General features: G+C 42.3%; 1 protein-coding gene across 1 annotated transcript in view; it reads right to left on the bottom strand.

Annotated features, from left to right (window-relative positions):
- Positions 1 to 27,062, bottom strand: part of LOC145413844 (ubiquitin carboxyl-terminal hydrolase MINDY-1-like) — a 178,103-nt gene that overhangs the window by 41,005 nt on the left and 110,036 nt on the right. Inside the window, exons 3-4 of the mRNA XM_080283510.1 lie at positions 20,195 to 20,394; positions 965 to 1,164 (exon numbers count right to left, since the gene is read on the bottom strand). Coding sequence (XP_080139636.1) covers positions 965 to 1,164; positions 20,195 to 20,394 — 400 coding nt within the window. The remainder of the gene's footprint in view (positions 1 to 964; positions 1,165 to 20,194; positions 20,395 to 27,062) is intronic.

Below are 27,062 nucleotides of genomic sequence, written 5' to 3' on the forward strand. Positions count from 1 at the left end.
TTGCAGAGAATGAGAAGGAAGTGGAGGAAAGATTTACGAAATGGAGTGATGGCATGGGGAACAAGGACTTAAGAGTAAATGGAGATAAAACAAAACTGATGGTATTTAGGGCTGGGGGGGGGGGTAGTGTCAAAGAAGAGGGGAAGTGGGCATGTGTGTTGCCACAAGAGCTGGGAAGTAATTCCATCTTGTGCAGCATTTGTGATAAGTGAATGCATAAGAGATACAGTGGTATTTGAGGTTGACTGCGAGATAACGCTGATTTCATGTGGACGGTGTGTTGGGAAGAGCATGTGGAGATTGCCAGACGTGAAAAGATTGAACTTGCTGGCGAGTCTCTTGAATGTATGGAAGAGTTTTGTTATTTGGGAAACATGTTATGTGTTTGAGGTGGAGCTGAAGCTAGCTCTGTGGCTAGATGAGGAGTGGCTGGAAGAAGTTCAGGGACCTGCTGCCTCTGTGCTACGGGATCTTCGTATGTGGCATGTGTTAGGAGTTTAATGCTGTATGGCAGTGAGACCTGGGCTGTAAAGGAGGAGGATATTCACAGGTTCAAACATACAGAAATTGCAGTGCGTCCCTGAGTGAAAGGCCTGGGGAGGCTAAGTTTACGGTGGAAGAGCTGAGGGGTAGGATGGGACTGGAGCGTATTGTTGTGAAGGGGAGAGGTAGATTAAGATGGTTTGGGAATGTGGAGAGGATGGGGGATGATAACTGGATGCAGAAAGTGAGAAGTGTATATGTTGTGGGTAGGGTAGCAAGAGGCAGACCGAAACAGACCTGGGACAAGGTAATTGAGAGAGACCGCGGGGATAAGGGACTAAATAGGGAAGCTACCAGAGATTGAGCAGCACGGAAAGCCGCCATTAGGTGACCAAGACCAACGCATGCAAGCACAATAGAGCAATCAAAAATGAAATAAACGAAACTAGCCTGTACGAAAAATATTACATGTCAGAAGTACCTTTCATAAGGAGGTCGTTATTGTTATTCCTGATAGCTTCATCCTTCCAAGCACAGATGTTGTTGGTGAGCTGGTTGTAGGAGAGAGCACTGATGATGGGGGCAGCCTCACTCCCTGGGTCCACTACCCATCCATGGTACAGCATGATGCCCAGAAGGTCAAAGATGCACAGTTCACCAGTAAACTCAAAGTCACGCACTCTGGCAAGCAAACCACAGCTGTGTCACTGCATTTATACACAAGTTGTTGCTGCTGTTACTTAACCTTAGTCTGTCTTTGTCTTGCTAAGTAGACTCACTGATCCCAAGTAAATAACTGCTTTCATGAGGCCATCCAACCAGTAGAATACAGTACATACATCACGTAGGGAACCAGCACTACCTTGCAGTAGACAGTGCCTCATCAGGGTCAAACCAGAAGCCTTTCCCACAGTGGGATGCAAAGAAATATAAGGAGGTTTGGCTCCCAGGTGGATGCTGTAGGTGCTTCAATCCACCCAGGGTACACAGCGCCACCAAGCGTAGGCTCCTTGTCAGCACTTTTACATGTAATACAGTATATACAGTATGTATATAGATAGACAGATAGATAGATAGATAGATATAGATGCAGTGGAAGCTCCTAAATCATGGCTTTATGGGAGTGAGCATACGCCACGATCTGAGAATTCCGCAAGTCAGAAATTAAATCTTATGGGGAAAATTACTCATGGGTCTGTCCTCTTTGACGAGATGCCCCTCTTACCCCCAAACCAACATCAAACTTGTCACCAGCGAACACTAACAACCTGAAAAAGATATTAGTATAGCATATTTAATGGGAATGAATAATACTGTAAGATTCTTATCTGACTTTGACATTGCTTGAATGGACAGGGAAGGGGGAGGGGTTCCAAGGCTTTAGGCAGACTATGGTCCCTCAGCACAAGGCGAGTGTGCCATTGCCTCAATTCGCCGATACGTTGAGTCTGAAATGATGGGCAACTTTGGCTTTATTCTCACTGCCATCAATCCTCCTTATTACATCTAACTTTTAGGTGCAAGTTAATGTTGCCGTCTTCTTCTTCCCCTTCCTCAAAGAAGTTGTAGACTTACGGAGGTTATGATTGACCATGGTAACACTAGTCAGGCAGAGGAGACACGGGGGAAAAAAAAATCCTCTCATGAACCACACCAGAACCACATGCTAATAACAAAGTGGAGAGAATACAGTAAGCCGGGCACTGGGGCATCAAGCACGCGTATCCTTCATGCTTTGGAGTGCGAGGGAAGCGCTGTGATTGGCTTATACTGTTGTAAGTGGGTAAATATGAATGACAGTGATGCAGGGATTTAAGCCATTTTCTTATTGACCTACATTCTATCTATCTATCTATTGCCAGATGCCTCAATCCTGTAAGAGGTGGCCTTAAACAAACTGCCTCCATGTCACCCTGTCCCTTGCCATTCCAGTGCCCTGCTCCCAGCTCATGCACCCATCTCTCATACACCTCTCCACTCCATCCCTCCAGCTCATCCTTGGCCTCCCCCTTCCTCTAGCCCCCCTCCACCACACTCACATACACTCTCTTCGTCAGTCTATCGCTCTCCATCCACTCCACATGGCCAAACCACCTCAGTGTGTTTCTCCTAACGCTTCCTATCACATCCAAATCCTCATCACAATGCTCCTTCACTTCCTCATTTGTCAGTCTGTCTCTCCATGTGACTCCACATACTCCTCTCAAATAACTCATTTCCACTGCTCTCACTCTTGACTTGTCCCCCTCCAACAAGGTCCATGCTTCACTTCCATACGTTAGAGTTGGTATCACAATACTGTCATGCTGTAACTTTTTCACTTCCATGCTCACTTCCCTGTTTCTTATTACTGCTTTCAAGAAACCGGCAAACTTTCTTCCTGTTGTACCCTTTCAAGCACTTCACCCTCTAAACCTTACTAATCAACTACCCAAGCACTTCAATGCACTAACATTTTCCATTCCCTCCTCATCCAATCTCGTGCTACATTCACTGACTTCACTTCTCTTGAAGACCATAACTTTACTCTTCAGTACTGAGAGTCTCCAAACACTGTCCTCTCTCATTAGGGCTGCTCCAATATCCACTGCCCTACCTTGTTTCTCTTTCATAACCCCATCCATACACAGACTGAACAACAATGGACACATGATACATCCCTGTTTAAATCCAACCTTCAAACAAAAAATTCATTCCATTCACTATCCACACGCACTGCAGCCTTAGCACCGTTATACATACTCTTCACAGCATTCAAAAACTTCCCATTTACTCCATATATTCTTAATACTTTCCACAATCCTTGTCTATCCACCCTGTCATATGCTTTCCCCAAATCCATGAAGGCTGCATACAACTTCTTTCCCTTCTCTTGAAACCTTTCCACTAAAGACCTAAGAATGAATATCTAATCTACACAACCTCTTCCCTTCCTAAAACCTCCTTGTTCTTCTCCAACTAATTCCTCTGTTATTTCCCTAACTCTGTCTAAGTATCCTACCATACACTTTCCTAATACACTAAGAACACAAATGCTCATATGATTATCACACATTCCTTTTTTCCCTTTTCCTTTGTAAAGGGGAGTAATTATATCTGACTTCCAATCTTCCAGGACACTACCTTCCACCCAGGCTAATCTGCACATCTTCCACATCCATTCTACTACTATCTCTCCCCCATGCTGCAGCATTTCATCACACACTCTATCTATTCCTGGTGCTTTCCCCATTTTGTCTTTCTTCATTACTTCCACAACTTCCATCCTAATGATTTCTTCCTACATTCTCAAGGAAAATGATTTTAGTACAGTACAGTACTAGATACATCTCAGGTGATTAACATTTGATTTTTGATAAAAAAAATATTGGAGAACAAACAAAATATACCTACTTAGCGATGTTACAGAAAGCCACCTGAATGCCCTTGATGGCGTGTTTACTGCCGATCCTGCCGACTGGATATGATGTCAGAACACAGCACACCAAAACAAACTCAAATGTATACAATTTAAAACCATAAATAGCAGTGGAAGCCAAACTGGAAGTGATGAAACCTAAATGGGGAGATACACCCTCCCAGACCCCCCAGTGATTATAGCCTACCTAACAGAACGCAAACTAAACCGTGCATTACGTTTAGCTTGCGCCAAAACAGTATCATACATAAAGAGCCTTCATTAGTCATGGCACAACTGTCACATGATCATATGATGGTGAAGTTAGATGCAATCATAAAGCAAATCTTTACATACATCACACAGGAGACATCCATTAAAATATGATACAGTTTGGTAAAATAGCACTTGGCAAATAATTAAATCATTTCATGCATCATAATATATCAGATACATGCAGTAATAAGTACCATGACGGAGCCTATTTAAGAACATTTTTAAAAACCATTTTAAAAAGCCCACTATATATGCTAATCTATAAAAAATAATAAAGGATCCTGTCAACACTTCCTTCCAATAGGAAATCTGAAAATTCCGCATCACTGTTGTACACAGTTACAAATGACTGGCTTAGTAACTGCCATGCTTGATTATGATTGGTTTACGCTCAACTACTGTAGATGCATGGACTTGAGGTAATGGTGGTGCATATTAAACAAAGCATTGGAAAGTGTCACTTTTGAGGCTGCATCCGCGAATTTCATATAATTTCCACGATTTACTGATGTAGGACACTGTTCCATGATGTTGCCGCACATTATGAATCCGCTATTTAGGATTGTGCAATTTAGGGGTTTCCGCTATGTGTTTATACACTTAGTACATATCTATGTATATAAACTACAGTCACCTTTTTACATGACTATGGTCTTTAGTTGTAAAGCCATAAGTTCTTTAATTTACTATCAGTTTCTTCCCAAGATGACTGATGTGTCAGTCTTACTCGACTTACTTTTACAGCCTAATTTTATGGCTATAATGAGTTTTTTCTTTCAAAATCACATCAGTGAGTACCATATGGCAGAATATGAAATATTATGCAAAATAAGATTTTTGGAATACAGTACCTGTACATTTTATATAACAAAACATGGTGGTACTGTCATATGCTAACTGGAGCTGGATACATTATTATGAGGCAGTTGTGTAAAAGTGATTGAAAGGGTTAGACTGATGAACTACTTAGTTTTCATTCTTCCCTTTTTCTCAGTTACAGAGTGTTTCTTCCATTGATCCCAGATAGCCAATTGTTTTGCTCTCCACAATAACTCCCTCTGGTGGAGCTGTTCAGCAGTCAGAGTGTTTGACTGAGACAAGAGGACCCCACTGCTGGGAGTTGTACATTTAAGATGCATGAACTGAACTGTACTTTTCAATATGCCAAACAGATGATTCTGCCTGATATTTGGCTCATGTGTACACCACGTCCTTTTATGTCACCTTTTTAATGTTATTTCTGCTGTTAGTTTCTAAGCAAACAGCAAAAATACTACCACTGACCTGTCAGTTTCACAATTTACAGCACCAAATGTGTGGAAAAACTTACTGTATTTTGGTACACATCCCAGACATAACAAGGAATGGGTGTATACTGAATCTCATCAACCAGTGACCTTGATGTCTGTTCCTAACCTATAACTCCCAGACCTCATCAAACCTAAGGTAAGAATCAGGCCACTGACTGAGGTACCTCCCTTGCACAAATTGGTGAAGGGATGGGTGGTCTGGGTGACACTCAGGGCTGTATTCTACCTGGCTCTGGAAACTTTGTAAAATCTTTTCCTTACCAATATATTCTCCAAATTACACCTCAGTATACTGTAATGTATATTATTGCTGTAAGCTATGATGCTATTAAAATGACATAAAATACAGTCTTAAGGTGTAACAGTGAAATAAACTGTCATGAAATATGTGCTACAAAAGCCTCCATTGCCACTCAAAATAGGGGTCTTAATTTAGTGCGAACAGCGACACTGGACAACAAAGACCACAATGGAGGAAATGACAAGAGTGTTGATGAGGATGACAAATGAAGAGTGCAAAGAGATGATTGACGACAATGATGACGATGATGATGATGAGAAGGAGGAGGAGGAGAAGGAGAGAATGAACAAAAAGATCAAGTACAAAATTAATGAGATGACAAGTGAGTGAATGAAGAAATGAAGACAGACCACACGTGTGAGAGTGATGATGATGAATGGCTGGACAAAGATGAGTACCATAATGATGCGAGTAATTTCACTAAGGATAAGCGTGCCAGCTGAATGATAATGAGGGGGGGACTTCAGACAAAATGGGGGAGTCATATTTCTCTCTCTCTCAGCATTTCCACCCCCACCCCCCCCTCTTTTTTGTATATTCAGAAGTGGTATTTACTCCTTAAGCCTTGGGAAGTCTTTAATTTTGTTCTTGCTATTGCCTGATTACATTACTTAGCTCAAGACAGATCCTTCAAACTGGAATATATATGTGAGGTGCTATCCCAAAATTTTTAGACTGGGTCGCGACTCCTAAACAGGTTGTAGTAGCGCGATGCATCTCTATGTGGCAGTAATAACATGCACTGTGAGCCACTGTGCCATGTGGCGTGGAGCTAGGCGGACGTGGGGATTAGGGACATTTGTTTGCCGTCATGCATGTGTTGTCTGGTGATTTCTGAGATGGATATAAAAAAAGGAACAGCAAATTTGCATCAAATTTTGTGCAAATCTCAGGAAAAATACAACATAAACCCTGGCAATGATTCAACAAGTGTTTGGTGAGCAATCTCTTGGTCGGACAGCCTCACTAAGCCCCCAAAGGACCAGAGAGGTGAAGGGCAATGTTAAGAGCATGTTAATCATTTTCTTTGACATCAAGGGGATTGTGCACAAACAATTCGTCCTAGCTGGCCAAACCGTCAATTCCACCTTCTACTGTGATTTTTTGTGGTGGCTGCGTGAAGATGTGAGACGGCGACGCCCCAACCTTTAGCGAGACAACTACTGGCTGCCTTACCATGAAAACACCCAGGCTCACAGTGCGCTCAAGACCCAGCAGTTTCTGGCCAAGAACAACATGGCTATCATCCTCTCCTCCCTCCTTACTTGCTGGATTTGGCCCCCTGTGACTTCTTTCTGTTCCCTAAAATGAAGATCAAGCTGAAAGGATGTTGTTTTGATATCACTGAGGACATCCAGAAGGAACAGCCAACAGTGCTCAACACTCTTTGTCGAAAAGGATTTCCAGGGAGCATTCCAGGAATGAAGGAAGTATTGGAATCGGTGTATCAATGCACAAGGGAACTACTTCGAAGGTGATGGTGGCCAATAGGAGCTATGATGAAATTTCAGTTTTATATAGCATTAGTCCAGAAAATTTTGGATAGCACCTCGTAGCCTTTTTTCCAAAGCAGAGGGGAGTGAGGAGACTGAAAAAGAGATGGAAGATGGAGTGGAGAGGTATATGAAAGGAGGTATGACTTCAAAAGGGGGCAACCAAGTGGCAGAGGACAGGGTGACATGGAAGAATTTTATTTGTGGCCAGCTCTTACAAATTTATGGCATCTGCAATCTGGCAGTAGGTACAGAAGATAGATGGATTTTTCCAAGCTGAGTAAAGTTGTCTGGTAGCAGCAAGAATAATTCTGAAGGGACGTCAAACATGTGCAAGGAGTTCACCTTTTGAATTTAGTTACCTAGTTTATTGGTGCATTCTTGCTACCTCCAGATGGTTTCACTCATATTCCTGCAGTGAATGAAATGAAACTAGAAGGGGTTAATCATCCAGTCAATATCCCTCTAACTCCCCCTTACCTCAACATCCTCCACTTTCTTACTTCCATGCTACAGTAATTCTTTGTGTAACGTACTTTCACCTACCACACATTTCACTACTATATTAAGCTGTTAATCATCATTGGAACACTTTTCTTTTTCTTTTTTCTTTTTAATGCAAGGAAGAAGGAACCATATGCCAGGCAATTATTCACCATTCAGGGGTCAGGATGTGCAGTGATGGTAAAGGTGGAGGCAGGTGCCATGAGGTGCTTAGCCGTGGTGCTCATCTACACAGCATGGGACTCTGAACCTGTGATGGGATAATCACCCAATATCCTGGGATACAAGGCCATTGCATCATCCACGTCACCACAGTTACCTTCCGTAGGTACTCGTTTTACCTACCAACCCACAAAGAGTGGATGGACACCTGAGTTGCATGATCCCAGCTGCCCGAACCAGGATCTGAACCCTGGTGCTAATAGGCCAGCAGCTACTTGTTTGCAATGCTAACCACTTAGCCTCTGAGTCTGTGAAGGGCCAGGGTCAATACAACTCACGCTATCAGAAATGTCCATACATCACTACCTGTCTTGTATTTTTTTAACCTTCTCATGGGCTTTAACATTTTATACACCCTCATACATCCAGTCTTAGCATAAAATCCATTTTGATCATTATTTGCAGTCTGGTAAGTGAATTTTATTTTACTTGAGAATGTAGTATTTCTTGCTGGAACACAACTCTCAATGAATATGATATTCACTTAACAAGGAAGTGTTCAGGAACACATGTACAGTGTTAATGGTGCTACGTGAGGAATTATGATACATATAAACTAACGTGAAGACGAAGGGGAGCTACAAGGCTTGGTGGATGAGTTTGGCGGAGTGTGTAAGAAACGGAATCTAAAGGTGAATGTAGGGACGAGTAAAGTGATGGTCTTTGAGAGAGGCGAAGTCAGTGAATGTACAGCGAGGTTGGATGGTGAGGAATTGGAAAATGTGAGTACGTTTAAGTACTTGGGCAGTGTGATGAGTAAGGATGGAGGTTTGGAGGGTGAAGTGCTTGAAAGGGTACAGCAGGGAAGAAAGGTTGCTAGTTCTTTGAAAGCAGTGATAAGAAACAGGGAAGTGAGCATGGAAGTGAAAAAGTTACTACATGACAGTATTGTGATACCAACTCTAACGTATGGAAGTGAAGCTTGGACGTTGTTGGAAGGACAAAAGTCAAGAGTGAGAGCAGTGGAAATGAGTTATTTAAGGGGAGCCTGTGGAGTTACATGGAGAGACAGGCTGACAAATGAGGATATAAAGGAGCATTGTGGTGTGGATGTGGATGTGACAGGAGGCGTTATGAGGAACACACTGAGGTGGTTTGACCATGTGGAGAGGATGGAGGGTGAAAGACTGACAAAGACAGTGTATGTGAGTGAGGTGGAGGGGGGAACAGGGAGAGGGAGGCCGAGGATGAGATGGAGGGATGGGGTGGAGAGGTATATGAGAGTGGGGTGTGTGAGTTGGGAGCAGGGCAGTGGAATGGCGGGGGACAGGGCGACTTGGAGGTGATTTGTTTGTGGCCACCTCAAAAGGGATTGAGGCGTCTGGCAATAGATAGATAGATAGATAAACTAACGTGTTCTGTCAAAGTCAGGTCAGAATTGCTGTATCTCCCCAATAACAACTCTTTCTTAAGTGAGTATAATTTTTCCATTTCCATACATTTTGTTTTCTTATCTGTTACGTTATCTGTTTGTGATGCAGTGAATATTTGATCCTGTATATTGCCAAGCCTCCTTTTTTGTCTTCACTGTCTTATCCCAGTTGGGGCTGGCCACTCTGACAATTGTCTTCACAAATCTGTATCCATTTAATTCTCCTCCATCAATCCCAGCTTCCACATTTTCACTTTTAATTTCATCTTTCCATGTTATCCATTGTCTCCCTCCTCAATCTTCTCCCCCTACATGGTTCTCTCCAATGCCTTGCCCACAGGATTTACTTCTTCCTTCCTAACTATATGCCCAAACAGACTCAGTCTAGCTTCTCTTCCATTTCTCCATATGTATCACTAGACCATAATGTATATGGCTAAAGATATGTATTTTGCCACCAAAGTTTGAGGTGGTTTACATTTTTTCAGGTTCCATCCACCAAAGTTTGAGGTGGCTTTAAGTTTTTGAGGTTCCACCTCTGGATTTATTATATCTTGAATCCATGTGCTGTACTTGTTACTTTATGTCTGCTTCTACCAAATTACTTTCCTGAATTTTAAGATAGTCTTCTTCTGATGAGGGTTACAGTCAACAACTCAAAAAATTAAAGGGAGATGGCATAGCGGAGGCTTAGTGCCCCTCCCCGGAAAACAACTAACTAAAAAGACAAACAATAAGCCTTGGACAAGGACTGACCAAAAGATGACGACCAAGGACCGGACAATGGACATGGTAATCGGAACTTGGAATGTAAGGGGAGCGAATGATGAGGTGAAAGAGAGAGAGATTGTCCAGGTGCTTGAGGGTGCGAAAGTTGATGTATGCGGAATAATTGAAACGAAATGGAGAGGTGAGAGTGTGTGAGAATGGGAGTATGGATGGGGTATATGTGCAGGAGTAGGTGAGAATGAGAGGGCAAAAGAAGGAGTATGTATAGTTGTGAGTAAAAGTTGGAAGAAGAGCATAAGAGAGTATGGATCAGTTGGGTCAAGGATTGTGTGGGTAAGACTGAAAGTTGGAATACAAATGTGGGCGATTGTGTGTGTGTATGCACCAACGCAAGATCGTGCAAGCAGAGTGAGAGAAGAGTTCTGGACAAATGTGCAAGTGTGCATGGAAAAGTTTGGAAGGAATGAGAGTGTTTTTGATCGGTGATATGAATGGTAAAGTAAGGAATGTGAAGGTGAACAGAATAGTTGGTGAGTGGGGTGTGTCTGCTGAGATAGATGAGAATGGCAGTGCGTTAGTGGACATTTGTGCTGGGAGGGGGTTGGTGATAGCCAATACCCTCTTCAGGCACAAAATGATCCACAGGTATACATGGCGAGTGATGAGATGGGGTGGGTGGTGAACTGAATGAAAGGAAGGCAATGATTGATTATGTGTGAGTAGATGAAAGGATGCGAAAATGTGTAATGGATGCAAGAGCTTATAGAGGTTGGGGGAGTGGACTTTCTGACCACTACTTGGTGGTGGCCAGAATCAAGGTCCAATTAGAATGGAGAAACAGAAGAAGGGAAGGACGGGAAGAAGGAGTATTTGTAAGGAGAGTGGAAAGGTTACAAGAGGATGAGAAAAAGGCAGAGTATAAGAGAGAAGTGGAGGAACGATTGGGCAAATATGAATTGGAGCAGATGGGGGACGTGGAAGGTGTGTGCAGGATATTTAAAGAAGAAATACGTGCAGCATGTGATGTGGTGTGTGGGATGAAGAGAAGACGGAGGGGTGTGCAAGGAACAGTGTGGTGGAATGAAGAGGTGAGACAGGCTGTGGTACAAAAGAAAGCATACAATGAATGGATGAGAAATAGGGGCGTGGAAGAAGTTGAAAGGAGGAAGAGAGAGTTATATGCAGAAAGAAAGAAAGAGGTGAAAAGATTAGTAAGAGAGAGTAAGAAGAGAGCGGATGAGGAATTTGGAAGGAATTTGAGTGTAAAGTGGAGGGACTGTAAGAAAATGTTCTGGAAAGAGATGAAAAGAGTAAGACAGGGTGGAAGTGAAGTTAGCAGGGGAGTGAAAGATCAAAATGGTAGATTACTAGTGGAGAAGGGAGAAAAAGTGAGCAGATGGAGAGAACACTTTAAGGAATTGTTGAACACAGAGGATGGAAGTGATGCAAGTATAAGTGGCTGGGGAATGGCTGGGAGGAGGGAGGTGAGAAGACGGGAAGAAATCAGTAGGATAGAAGTTGTGGAAGCAATGAAGAAAGTTAAATTGGGGAAAGCCCCAGGAATTGATGAAGTGTGTGGTGAAATGCTGAAGTATGGGGGAGAGACAGTAGTACAATGGATGTGGAAAATGTGCAGATTGGCCTGGGAGGAAGGTAGAGTCCCGGAGGACTGGAAGTCAGGTATAATTATTCCCTTGTACAAAGGAAAAGGGGAAAAAGAAGTGTGTGGCAATCATAGGGGCATCTGTCTTCTTAGTATAATAGGGAAAGTGTATGGTAGGATACTTATTGACAGAGTTAGAGAAAGAACAGAGGAATTAGTTGGAGAAGAACAGGGAGGCTTTAGGAAGGGAAGAGGTTGTGTAGATCAGATATTCATTCTTAGATCTTTAGAGGAAAAGTTTCTCGAGAGGGGAAAGAAGTTGTATGCGGATTTCATGGATTTGGAGAAAGCATATGACACAGTGGATAGACAAGGATTGTGGAAAGTATTAAGAATATATGGAGTAGATGGGAAGTTGTTGAATGCTGTGAAGAGTATGCATGATGGTGCTAAGGCTGCAGTGCATGTGGATGGTGAACTGAATGAATTTTTCTCTTTGAAGGTTGGGTTGAAACAGGGATGTGTCATGTGTCCATGGCTGTTCAATCTGTACATGGATGGGGTAATAAAAGAGGTACAAGGTAGGGTAGTGGATGTTGGAATGGCCCTGGTGAGAGAGGGTAGTGTTTGGAAACTCCCTGTACTGTTGTTTGCAGATGATACTGTGTTGTTGAGTGAAGACAGAGAGCTGCAAGGTTTGGTGGATGAGTTTGGGAGAGTGTGAAAGAAATGGAACCTAAAGGTGAATGTAGGGAAGAGTAAAGTGATGGTCTTTGAGAGAGGCGAAGTCAGTGAATGTACAGCGAGGTTGGATGGTGAGGAATTGGAAAATGTGAGTACGTTTAAGTACTTGGGTAGTGTGATGAGTAAGGATGGAGGTTTGGAGGGTGAAGTGCATGAAAGGGTACAGCAGGGAAGAAGGTTGCTGGTTCCTTGAAAGCAGTGATAAGAAGCAGGAAAGTGAGCATGGAAGTGAAAAAGTTACTACATGACAGTATTGTGATACCAACTCTAACGTATGGTAGTGAAGCTTGGATGTTGCTGGAAGGACACAAGTCAAAGTGAGAGCAGTGGAAATGAGTTATTTAAGAGGAGCCTGTGGTGTCACATGGAGAGACAGGCTGACAAATGAGGATATAAAGAAGCATTGTGGTGTGGATGTGGATGTGATAGGAAGCGTTAGGAGGAATACACTGAGGTGGTTTGGCCATGTGGAGAGGATGGAAGGTGAAAGACTGACGAAGAGAGTGTATATGAGTGAGGTGGAGGGGGGAAGAGGGAGGGGGAGGCCGAGGATGAGATGGAGGGATGGGGTGGAGAGGTATATGAGAGAGGGGGGTGTGAGCTGGGAGCAGGGCAGTGAAATGGAGGGGGACAGAGCGACGTGGAGGCGATTTGTTTGTGGCCACCCCGAACGGGATTGAAGCGTCTGGCAATAGATAGATAGATAGGTACGAACAAAATGGTAAAGATGTCTTTGGGCTCTTTAAGGTGATAACCAGCTTATAGACAAACACTGTGGAAGGTTATATGAATTCTTTGAGGTCCACTATTATCATACATATCTAGCCACAACTGTGTAGGTGGTCTCCTCTCAAACTGAGTTCCTGAAATTGTGTCCATCTATGCATTTTAAACTTTGTCAGACCATGAATTACTTGCATCTTATCCAATTTACAGCATAAACGAGTCTCCATAACAACTATCATTTAAGTCTCCATGACAGCTATCATCAGATTTTTTAGGTTTTCCTATTCAGTCATTTTAATTTTCTTCTTAATTTGATTGTACAGTGTTTGGTGAATAGAAGTGAAGGTAACATACTGTTTATTCACTGAAAGCAGTGATGAGGAATAGGGAGGTGAGTATGGAAGTTAAGAAGTCATTGCACGATAGTATTGTGACCCCTACCCTGACGTATGGAAGCGAGGCGTGGACCCTGCAAGAGAGGAACAAGTCAAGAGTGAAAGCAGTAGAAATGAGTTACCTGAGAGGAGCATGTGGAGTGACATGGAGGGATAGGTTGACGAATGAAGAAGTGAAGGAACGTTGTGGGGTGGATGTGGATGTGGCTGAGAAGATTAGGAGAAATACAGAGGTGGTTTGGACATGTGGAGAGAATGGAGAATGAAAGACTGACTAAGAGGGTGAATGTAGGTGAGGTGGAGGGAGGGAGAGGAAGGGGTAGACCAAGGATGAGGTGGAGGGATGGAGTTGAGGTATATGAGGGAGGGGGGGGGTGAATTGGGGGGAGGGTAGTCAAATGGTGGGTGACAGAGCGACTTGGAGGCATTTTGTCTGCGGCCACCCTTTGCGGCATTAGGGCGTCAGGCTATAGATAGATAGATAGATAGATAGAGTATTATACATAACATGAGCTTAGAAAAATTAGTAGATATGGCCCAATGGCAACCTACTCCTAAGTATTTTGCCACTAACGTGTAAGGTGGGCTCAATCCTCAGGGGTCTGGTCCTTTCATGGTCTCTGTAACTTTTATGCTTCCCTTACAGGATTGGTAAGGGGAAAGTAATAGAACTGCACAAATCAACCCATCAATCAATCTTTCAATTACCTTTCTTTTCCTATTACTGAATGCTATACAGTACTAGGGCTTTGAGTAATATACTTAAATAAACAGCATGGTAGGTAAAAATGTTGCTCTTTTGCCTGACACAACCAGGAGCAGCTGGAATGTTCCTCATGCTGAGAACAATAATAGGACAGTCATGTGTAGTTGGCCTGTGTGTGTTTTGTGTATGTGACAAGCCGAATGGTTTCCTGTACATCAGGAAGCCATTTACTACGCTGGGTGGTAATCATATATCCAAATTATGGCGCCTGGTGGTTTAGTGGGTAACTGCAGCACTCCAATCGAATTGAGCCGGTGAAGGTTTATATCCAAGGGATGGTTGGGATTACTGCTCACGTAATGCTACTCAGGGATGAGTGAGGCTGGTCACTTTTATCTTAACCCGCCCCATCCCGACGTTTTTGGATCTTTTTTTTTTTGGCTCAAACATCCGCTTTTGGTGAGAAACATCGAAAATTCATAGAGAAATTGCTCACCTGAGGTTTAAAATACCAGATTTAGGTGCAAGTACTTCCTTACCTGACTGGGTTTTCTAACAGGCTGGCACCAAAGAAAACGAGTTCTATGGGAGGGTAACTATTTTATCCACTCATAAACAGTATTTATTTATTTACTTGGTACGAATTTATATGCAGTACAAAAGAATATTGGTTTTCAAACAGTAATATAGGCATTATAAGCATTGTTTCACTCACTAACTCATCACCATTCATGACTTTTTTTTTCCCACATTACCTGATCATCATTTCTGACTGTTTCTTCCTCTAAACTTTGTCTTCCACATTGTCATCAATTGGGGAATCATTCTGGCCCTGAATGTCTATATTGGCCAGGACACTGGTAACAGGTGAATTGTCGAGACAATGGCGTGCGCGGGGGGGGGGAGGTTATGTGGTGTAAGGCATTGTTCCTGCTTGGCATCTTGTAGAGGAATAGAGGAAGGTGTCCCGTGTATACGTGCCAAAAATCACTCACGAAAATTGAAAATTGTGCAAATTAGGGACCGGAATGTTGCCACGTTAATTCACGTCGCCAGGACGGCACGGGTTAAATGTCAGGACTAACTTGCCTAGCCCCAGGCTCCTATGCTCCTTATGGGGCAACATAGGATTGTATGATGGATGGATGGATGGATGGCGTTTTATTCAGTATATGATGTGTATGTGTTCTGTACGACTTGTGTGTCTGTGTACTTTGCATGTGTCTGTGTTCATCATTTTTTTTCTAATGTGTGCTTTATGTGCTGTGTGTGTGTGTGTGTGTGTGTGTGTGTGTGTGTGTGTGTGTGTGTGTGTGTGTGTGTGTGTGTGTGTGTGTTCTTACCTAATTGTATCTTTACAGGAATGAGTCAACCTCGCACATCCTGTGTTTTGAACCAATTTTATCGTACATAACCTTAAATTTATGAACAGGTTTGGCACACACTATTTCATTCAGTTGTGCATTCCACTGATCACTTGCTCTAACTAGGAAAAGGAATTTTCTTATGTCTTTATCACCTCTCTTTTTTTGCAGTTTTTGCAGTGTCCTCTTGCTGCTGCTTCCCCATAGTTACAGTATATATATGGTATCCATTTATGTCAACTTTTTCTTTTCCTATGATGCAATTATATAGCATTATCATGTCTCCTCTTTTCCTTCTCACTTGTAATGTTGGTAGGTTTAATTTTTCTAGTCTTTCTTTGTAGCTTAGATCCTTTAAGCTTGGCATCCATCTTGTAGCAGTCCACTGTACCTTTTCAATCTTATCTATGTGTTATACTGATATACTGAAGTCACATTCAAACATTCTTAGATCTTTAGTGGAAAAGTTTCTAGAGAAGGGAAAGAAGTTGTATGCGGCCTTCATGGATTTGGAGAAAGCACATGACAGGGTGGATAGACAAGGATTGTGGAAAGTATATATGGAGTAGATGGGAAGTTGCTGAATGCTGTGAAGAGTATGTATGAGGGTGCTAAGGCTGCAGTGCGTGTGGATGGTGAACTGAATGAATTTTTCTTTTTGAAGGCTGGGTTGAAACAGGGATGTCATGTCTCCATGGCTGTTCAATCTGTACATGGATGGGGTAATAAAAGAGATACAAGGCAGGGCAGTGGATGTTGGAGTGGCCCTAGTGAGAGAGGGTAGTGTTTGGAAACTCCCTGTACTGTTGTTTGCACATGATACTGTGTTGTTAAGTGAAGACGAAGGGGAGTTGCAAGGCTTGGTGGATGAGTTTGGGAGAGTGTGTAAGAAATGGAATCTAAAGGTGAATGTAAGGAAGAGTAAAGTGATGGTCATTGAGAGAGGTGAAGTCACTGAATATAGGTGAGGTTGGATGGAGAGGAAATGGAAAACATGAGTACATTTACGAACCTGGGGAGTGTGATGAGTAAGAATGGAAGTTTGGAGGGTGAAGTGCTTGAAAGGGTACAACATGGAAGAAAGGTTGCTGGTTCCTTGAAAGCAGTGATAAGGAACAGGGAAGTGAGTATGGAAGTGAAAACGTATTGTGATACTTCATGGACATTGTTGGAAGGACAGAAGTCAAGAGTGAGAGCAGTGGACATGAGTTATTTAAGAGGAGCCTGTGGAGTCACATGGAGAGACAGGCTGACAAATGAGGATATAAAGCAGCATTGTGGTGTGGATGTGGATGTGATAGGAAGCGTTAGGAGGAACACACTGAGGTGGTTTGGCCATGTGGAGAGGATGGAGGGTGAGAGACTGATGAGGAGAGTGTATGAGAGAGAGGTGCAGTGGGGGAGAGGGAGGGGGAGGCCAAGGATGAGGTGGAGGGATGGAGTGGAGAGGTATGTGAGAGAGGGGTGTGTGAGTTGGAAGCTAGGCAGTGAAATGGCGGGGGACAGGGCGATGTGGAGGCGATTTGTTTGCGGCCACCCCGTAAGGGATTAAGGCGTCTGGCAATAGATAGATAGATAGATAAATAGATAGACAGACAGACAGACAGATAGACATTCAAACAAATGCACACTCACCTTTAAATATCTTCATTCAGTACTATTCATCAGTCATTAGTTTCATTATTAATGAATATAAGAACTAAAATAGTGAAAATCTGTACCAGAATCATACATTTCAACACTACAAATTACTTCTGTCCATCCTTCTGCTTCTTTACTGAGTCTGAACCAGAAAGGTTTGTAAATACATCTTCACCTCACAGTATCTCAATGTAATACTATTCATCACTATACTATTGAAAGGTGAAAATCTGTAACACAGTCATACATAAGTACACCACAAATTGCATCAGTCTGGCCTTCTTCTCTGTTAAGCTTGACCCTGCTGGGTTTGTTCTCAGGTCTCTTGACTGCATGTAATGTACCAGCATGATTCATGAAAAAAAAAAAAAAAAAAAAAAAAAAAAAAAAAAAAAAAACAAGCACTTGTTCATCCTAAAAATTCATGCTTGCATTAACCCCTAGAGTCCATAAATCTACAAGGCCAACTGTCACCCCAGCCATGAAAAGGCATTGATTTTTCAACATTCACCAAGGTAAAATTTTCACTTACTGATTTGAACAGCTTGAATTTACACACCTGTAAATGCCAATCTCACTCTCACAGGCCTAATAGTTACTGCACAATTGACTGTCATATATTGTAATAGTTACCCATTGTGTCTGAATGAAAATAGGAAAATTTTGGCATATAACCATTTTTTGCCACATAACCATACAAATATCACCCAAATCAATATGAAACATATGTCCAGGCGCGAAACATGCTGTATGTGTGCATAACAAAAAGGAAAAAATTACCTTTGTATGCAAGATAAAAATATATCAATTCACCACATAAGTAAATCATTCAGTAAGACAAATATCTAAACATATATTGAAATGTATAAATGAAGAAAAAACATTATGAAAATATAAATAAATGAAACAACTGAACAAAAAAAAAATTCTACTTATATCTCCCAAGGAGGGGGGGGGCCTCCCACCACATCTAGGGAGACCAATCATGTCAGACACCACCAGATACTGTTGTTCCCATTTGCTTGCTTCCAGTTATGTCATAAAAAAAACGTGGCAACCTCTCCCCAGTTTTCTGCGGCTTCTTCTAAATCGATGTGAATCTGACTGAACATACTGTGTCTAAAACATCGATCAATGATGAACGGACTTTAGGGGTTAAGGACTTTCAGTTATCTTCATCTGCACTCACTAGGTGGCAGCATTGTCAGTACTGTATGTAAACAGAGCTGGGTCTGTCCTCAGGTCACTTGATTACACATAAAGTATCAGCATGATTCATGCAATGCAAAGAGAATATCAAATCACAAAAAAAAAAAGGCTAATACCTGCCTACTGCTTCCTTAGACTTAATCATTCTTTTTCTGTGCCTGCCCTCCTCTCTTCTTATTTCTCCCATCTTTCCTGTCACTTCTTACTGCTTTTCTTTTTTTTACAGGTGGCTTTACATTGAGTGACAAGTCAAATGGTTTCCTGTAAGTCAAGAAACCATTTACAATGCTGGGTGGTAACCATATAACCAAACGATATGTGCTCCCTATGTGTCAACAAGCGGGTTGGTGGAGGGTTAGTGCCCCTCCCTGTAAAACAAATAACTCAAAGTCAAATGGCCACCCCTTACGGGATTGTGGCATCTGGCAATAGATAGATAGACAGATAGATAAATAGATAGAAAGTTACAAACATTTATTCTAAAAATCCACGCCTGCACTGAATACCAGTAGACACCAGGTGGCAGCACTGTCAGTACGTAAACATAGTTGAGTTTGTCTGCAAGTCACTTGATTGGTTGTAAAGTATCAGGATGATCCATGCAAAGTGAATATTATATCACAAAAAAAGTTAAACACTTGTTCATCCTAAAAATGCAGGCTTGCATTGAGGAATTTCAGTTATATTCACCAGTAGACACCAGGTGGAAGCATTATCAGTATGAATATACAATAGCTGTAGCCGTCCTTGAAGTTTTTTTAAATCTTCAGAGTAATCATTCAAGTGCTTCTTATTTTTCATAATTTTTCAAGTTTTAGTATTTTTGTGTGTGTATAATTTTGAAATGATACGCAGTTTACAGGGTAACTACCTGTATATGTGGCTGTTTTGAATATAGCCCAGGTTAACTCCAGTCTAACCTTATGAGATTCATCTCTGAAGACACATGGGGACTTTCCATGGCATTTTTTTGAGGGGGGAGGGAAGGCTTATATGCCGCAAAATAGGTATGTAACAAGAAAACTACTGGTAACTGCATGCCAGATTTTTTGCTACTGCGGTAGTTTAAATACATGATTTCCTATGAGAGTGCTTTTTAACTGGACCGAATAAATTAAATTAGAGTAGAACTTTAAATATATTCTCATTCTACTGTACATGTGCACTGCCTGGCAGTATCCAGAGTACACAAACCTCACAAAATTTTTGCAATGCTAGTTTATCACACAGATACTACATCATGATAATGACTCTTCTTACAATGACATTGTTAATTCTCCTACAATACTAACATTCCTACAACTAACAATACACTGTAATGCTACTAGTAACATATGCAAATACTCAACACACAAGTTTTCAATCAAGTTTTCTTCCGTCTAGGATACACTGATACATGCATTAAATTTGTAATGAAAAACAGGCCCTTATAAGGTGTTAAAATATCTCAGTGTTCCCTCTGCAGCATATTAAACAAGAGTGGCAGTGAGACAAACTCGAGCTCACAGTCAAACTGAACCAAAACTAAAATTGAATGACATCCATAATTTTTTTCTTTTGGAGGCTTAGTGTGCAAATCTGGGTAGTGTGCCTAACTTTCGGGGAAACACAAACTCACACACACACACACAAGAACGGAACCACCATATTTCTGTGTCTCAGAACTAGTTCTGTGAATTACTCAGTGAACAGGAACATTCATACACCTAGGTAACTTACCCTGAGAATTTAACGTTGACATCAAGGCCTGTGAGGAGCTTGTGTAAGATGCTGATCGCATCCTCTGTGTTTTTTTCCAAGTGACGCTGCATCTCAATCGGCAAGGAGTTGCGTGGCTGGTCAACTAAAGCGTTCCCCACCACAAGAACTAGCTCACCACCAGTAATCTCAGAACGATCTGATGGCAGAGTGATCTGACCCTGACAAATAAAAAAGAAAAGGTTTATATTAAAGCTTATCCACTCCCCAAGGGCCATTAAGGCAAACATTCAAGCTTTGTTAAATTCCAATCTTTCCCTTGACTATGACATAAAAATTAAAAACACCAAATATACAGTCCACATTCTTAGTCCACTTGTAGGTACAAAAACAGGGTGAGTTAAAGAGAACCAAGGGTCTCATAGTTGAGTCAGGGAAACTGAGCCCAGAACACTTCAACTGTAGGTCAGTTCTGCTTCTTGTTACACCATCACCACCCCTGACAACCAAAACAATAAAAATATTGGCTGCATAATATCATTCTGAATCATTACAGAGCATCCTGAGCATTTTACAGACAGTTACATACATCATACTACAATACACACAATTGGTCTTCATGGAGTCACCTAAAATCAATGTAATTACAGTACTGAATCACCCATTCATACTGTTACTAACCTGCTGTATCACTGGTCACTAAAGGTATCACCATTCATAACGTTACCGACTTGCTATCACTGGTCACTAATCTGCACCAACCACAATATGTCACTAATCTGAGGCCAACCACGTGAGGGTTACTGAAGCTGCAGCATATCTTGGTTGACTACCGGTTCAAGTTCACATACCACAATATTTACTCAGCTGTGAACTGGTTTGGAAGGCACAACATCAGAGATGGTAAGGGTCAACCCTTTTCAAACTGCAGTCAGTCTGCTATAACAAAGGCAAAATGATTACAAATTCAATAGAATGATGCCCCCCAGCCAGACGTGTGAGCCAAGATGGCCGCCCAATGTTTATATTCATTGTGATCATCTCCCTTTTGTTCCATTTTGTAGGTGAAACACCACTGTGATTGCCAAATAACACTGCAAGTGCGTAACAACTAGCACTGTGTGCAACATTAAGTACAGTGATAATTTTCTTTTTTTGTGTGAAATACTGAAACTTGTGACATGAAAAGTGTGTCTTCGTGTGTACAAGGTGACTCCTCGTGAGCTGTTTGAGCCAAGATGGCCACCCAGTGTTTACAGTCTCTGTGATCATCTCCCTTTTGTTCCATTTTGTGGTTTCATGGCCACTGAAACACCACTGCTATCACCAAACAAGTGCAAGTGCGTAACAAATACTGCAATGTGCAATATTAACTCGTCCATCCATCCATCCATCATCCAATCCTACATTGCCCCATGAGGAGCGTAGGGGCCTGGGACTAGGCAAGTTGGTCCTGACGTCACTCATCCCTGAGTGGCACTACGTGAGCAATAAACCCCAACCACCCCTTGAACATAAACCTTTACCGGCTCAATCTGACTGCAGTGCCGTAATTATTCACTAAACCACCAGGCTCCAAAATCTGGTTATATGGTTACCACCCAGCATAGTAAATGGTTTCCTGATGTACAGGAAACCATTTGGCTTGTCACTCGGTGTAAAGTCACCCACAGGCAGTCAGAAGAGGAAAGATTGAAAGAAAGAAAGACAGAAGAGGATGGATGGAAAGAAGGATGGAAGAGAGGAAAGGATAGACACATGAGAGCACCACTATATTGAGTGAGTAGATGGCGAGTGCCCCCACCTACTACTTATTACCGTGCTTAAAAAAGAGAGAGAGAGAAAAAAAAAGATACCCCTCTAAGCTGTTGTTGATTTTTGTTTTTGACTAAACGGGCTTAATACATCAATGTAAAATATCTGGCACTAATAAAAGTAATCACCAAAGCCAGAAAATTGGTTGATCGGGTTGGGTTGGTGTCATTCTACCACTGAAATCTTCGAGGTTACTTAGCATAGCAGCTGTGAGCAGGTGAAGACTGTCGGCTGCCTCCCGACTCCTAAATCAGTGTTGTGTGTGTGGCAGAGAAATGTCTGATGTAAGCAAGATATGTTATTACCTTCCATTTTACTTTGGCTGCTTACAATGACTTCTCAGTGCTGCAGGACGTACATCTACGTCGCTTGCGTTTTAGAGAGGGATGCATATCTATGTCCCTAATGCAGTATGGGTTAAGAGATTTTTTGTGTGTGACGTACTGAAACTTGTGACTTGGATATCGTATCTGGCAAGGATGTTACCCCAAGTGGAAAGTGTGGTGTTACTGAGGGTGCTGAGGGCAAGCCCCCCCTCCCCTTTTAAAATAGGTTACAATGGGGCACCAGGTTTCGCGGCATCCAGACTGGCTAAACGCACTTTCATGGCTGCCATCAAATATTCACATGATTGCACATTCACGATTAAAAAATGCACATTCACGCCCTGTGGCACAACAAGTTTCAGATTCTTGCCAGGGCGATGCCAGTGCCAGCACTCAGTTTCGGCCTGTTTCCCGCACGTGTTCAGTATGTCCGCAAATTAAGTGTTACACTCTCGCGTCCTCGATTAGTAATTGACAAATATGTCATCTTGAACTTCAAGAGGAACCGGGGATGGACTGGGTGATAACGGAAATGGTGTAAGAGGGCGGGAACCTGGAACAGCAGGCAGTAAGGGGAAGGCCACAAGTGGATGAAAAAAATGCAAGTATGATGATGAGTTAAAAATAAAATCGTAGCGGATTCCCCCCCTAGCACCGAGTCCATTAAGTCCTTCACCCTGGTCTTTCTGGTGAGTGTTATGTTTGAATGAAGGAAGTGTGTGTGTTACACGTGCAAGTAATATTGCTAAAACATAATGTATTTCAGTGTATTTTATGATGTTTTTATGTTTTATTATCAATGTTACTTTATGATTTAACGTGTTATAGCAACATTTCAGGTAACTTTAGGATGTTTTAAAAGTAGGAAATACACCATGGAGTTGAGTTTTCTTATGGGCCTGGTCCCTATTAACTTATTTCCCACAAGGTCAATGCCTCAGCTTTGGAGGAATCAACTTTGGTGGCAGGAAAGCATTTACAACGCTGGCTGGTAACCTTATAACCAACCAACATGTGTTCCCTATGTAACAGCAAGTGGGTTGGCAGAGGGTTATGGTGGTACAAATCTAAACTGGCGGTTAGGGTGTGGCGCGACCCTCTGTACAGTGTTGCTATGTTTCACAAACCCGCAATGTGAAATGGCTGTTATATATGTAAAAGGCATCATAAATATGATAAACACATACGAATACCATGTTAACATGTGTATTATAATATATGAAAGAACAGTAAACTTATTATGCATGAAATATTTATACGGCAATACAGAAACGTGGCATAAATATTTTAGTGTTGCTATAAAAACTGTAGTCACTTTTATTGGCTTTTACCTTATTTCTGGGGTGGGTAATAATGTCACAATTATGATTATAAGATAATGTGCAGGAATATAAGTAAAAATATGCCAGTTTCTTAGTAAAAGAAAAAACAATACATTAAACCCTCGTGAGCGGCAACACTCACACAGACCCAGACTAACCCGGCCAGAGCCTCCTCGTGTCACTGGGTCCTTACCTCCTGGGTGGTGTGGAAATAAAGTCAAATTAACAATATGTACAATATAATGTATGAGAAAATAACCAAAATGTATCCTAAAACACCATAGATGAGAGAGAGAGAGAGAGAGAGAGAGAGAGAGAGAGAGAGAGAGAGAGAGAGAGAGAGAGAGATGGGGGGGAAGGGAGGCCAGGGGAGGTGTTGGGGGAGAGATGGAGGAAAAGATGGAAGGAAGGAGGGAGAGAGTGATTGAGTGAAAACAAATCATGGCGCCGCACCAGCGAGGTCATCTGGTGACAAATGTAAAACAGTAATAAATATTTTTAAATTAATTAGATATAATAAAAAAAAAAGAAATGAAAGCATAAGTTTATAAGTCACTCATAAAAGAAACAAAATTCCCCAGGGTGACACACATCTCCCCCAGGAGAGAGAAAAGGGGGGGGGGGGGGGTCATTGCGTGTATGGAAAATGTGGCAACACTGTACAGAGCTTCATGCCCCACCCTAGCCACCAATTTAGATTTGTCCTACCTTAGTGCCCCCCCCCCCCCAGAAAAACAGCTAACTAAAAATATGAACAAGAAGCCTCGGACCAGGACTGACCAAAAGGTGACGACTAGAGACTGAACAAAGGACATGGCACGGATATCTACATGGAATGTAAGGGATGCGAATGATGAGGTGAAAGAAAGAGAGACTGTCCAGGTGCCTGAGGGTGCAAACGTGGATGTACGTGGATTAACTGAAACTAAATGGTTAGGTGAGAGCCTGAGAGAATGGAAGTATGGCTGGGAAATATGTGTTGGAGTACGTGAGAATGAGAGGGCAAACGAAGGAGTGTGTATTGTTGTGAGTAACAGGTGGAAAAAGAATATAAGAGAGTTTGGATCAGTTGGCTCAGGGATTGTATGGGTAGGATTGAAAGCTGGACTACAAATGTGGGTGATTGTGTGCATGTATGCGCCAACGCAAGATCGTGCAAGTGGAGTGAGAGGAGTTCTGAAAAAATGTGGAAGTGTGCATGGAAAAGTTTGAAAGGAATGAAAGAGTGTTTCTGACTGGAGATATTAATGGAAAAGTAGGGATTGTGAAGGTGGATGGAGTAATTAGTGAGTGGGGTGTGCCTGCAGAGATGGATGAGAATGGCAGTGCTTTAGTGGACATTTGTGCCGGGAAGGGGGCTGGTGATAGCCAATACCTTCTGCAGGCACAAAATGATCCGCTGGTATATGTGGCGAGTGATGAGAAGGGTGGATGGTGAACTGAATGAACGGAAGGCAATGACTGATTATGTATGTGTGGATGACAGGAAGAGGTGTATAATGGATCCAAGAGTATATAGAGGTTGGGGGAGTGGACTATCAGAATCAGCATCCAAACGAGATGGAGAAATAAAAGAAGGGAAGGACAGGAGGAAGTAGCTCACACAAGGAGAGTGGAAAAGTTACAAGAGGATGAAAAAAGAGCACAATATAAGAGGGAAGTGGAGGAGCAATTGGGGAAATATGGACTGGAGCAGATGGGGGACATGGAAGGTGTGTGCAAGATATTCACAGAAGAAGTCTGTGCAGCATGTCAGGTGGTGTGTGGGGTGAAGAGAAGATGAAAGGGGGTGCAGGTAACAGCATGGTGGAATGAAGAGGTGAGAGAGGCTGTGGCACAAAAGAAAGCATATAATGAGTGGATGAGAAACAGGGGTGTGGAAGAAGTTGAGAGAAGGAAGAGAGAGTTGTATGCAGAGAGGAAGAGAGAGGTGAAGAGATTAGTAAGAGAAAGTAAGAAAAGAGTGGATGAGGAATTTGGAAAGAATTTGAGAGTAAAGTGGAGGGAGTGTAAGAATATGTTCTGGAAAGAGGTAAAAAGTGCCAAAGAGTGCCAAAGAAGTTAGCTGGGGAGTGAAAGATAAAACTGGTAATTTCTTGCGGAGAAGGGAGAAAAAGTGAGTAGATGGAGAGAACACTTTAAGGAATCGCTGAACAAAGAGAATGAAAATAATGCAAGTATAAGTGGTTGGGGAATGGTTGGAAGATGGAGGGATGTGAGAAGAGAGGAAGAAATTAGTAGTGTGGAAGTTGTGCATACAATGAAGAAAGTTAAAATGTGGAAAGCCCCAGGAATTAATGGAGTGTGTGTGAAATACTGAAGTATGGGGGAGAGATAATAGTAGAATGGATGTGGAAAATGTGCATATTGGACTGGGAGGAAGGTAGAGTCCCAGATCACTGGAGGTCAGGTATACTTATTCCCTGTACAAAGGAAAAGGGGGAAAAAGAAATACAGTAATCCCTCCACTATCCGATGTAATAGAGCCAAAGGCATGTCCAGAAAGTGGTCCCATCCGGAAAGCGGGCCCCTGGCTCCGGGACTAGTACTTAAGGACCCTAACCCAGCCTAACTTTGAAAGCCACCTAAATAACTCCCTACCAGACATGCATAGCACTTATTTAAACCTATTTAACCCCTAAAACGCGGCTGTGTACGGCCGATCCCCCCGCTGTGGCGGGGTTGTAGCGGGGTCTGAGTACCTGTGGGAAAATATTTGCCAAAAATCAGAGATTAACCCTAGAGCATTAAAATTTTTATGGCATATAGTACTTACATTCAGCTTTCTCCTGAGACAAATGTTGAGCCTTCGTGGACTACCCAAGGACTTGTGGAGACTTGCAAAGTTGGGTAACCAAATCTTCACTTTCACACCTCCAGCAACCCGGTTTCCCCTCTACCACAGCCTTATTCTGTCACAGTAAACTTTATACTACAACGTAAAGGTAGTTAGGAATCCGTATTTGTACAATAAGCACTGAAAATAAGGCTAAAATCAACGAAGCGTATGGTCGACATGCACTGTGGCGGCGGTCTTCCCGTCACTCAACAAACATTTCCATTTTCACAGCTAAAAACATGTATACTACATTATTTTCAATCATATTACTTCCCAAAAGATCACCACGGCGCGCTTTTTATTCTGCCTTACGTCCGCCACTTTATTCTCGTTCCTGTCGGCCGCTTGCACTGACTGGGAAGAGCTAGAACTCGCCATAATCTCACTTTGAAAGCCTGCAGTAAACTGACGCTAAACAGGGGCAAACCGTGAGAAAAAAAGCTAGTGTTACAACTGGGGAAACAAGCGTTTCCTAGTAGCATAAACTGCTTGTGAGAGGAGATCGCAGATTTACAGTTCTGAGCGCTCAGAGCGCTGCCATGTATCACAGTCAGGTTGGCCGGACCGTGGTGGGGGGGGGGCGGGGG

The sequence above is a fragment of the Coenobita brevimanus genome, chromosome 97 (assembly GCF_032717465.1).
Source record: "Coenobita brevimanus isolate Jiangsu-jjx chromosome 97, ASM3271746v2, whole genome shotgun sequence".
Classification (NCBI taxonomy): Eukaryota; Metazoa; Arthropoda; class Malacostraca; order Decapoda; family Coenobitidae; genus Coenobita; species Coenobita brevimanus.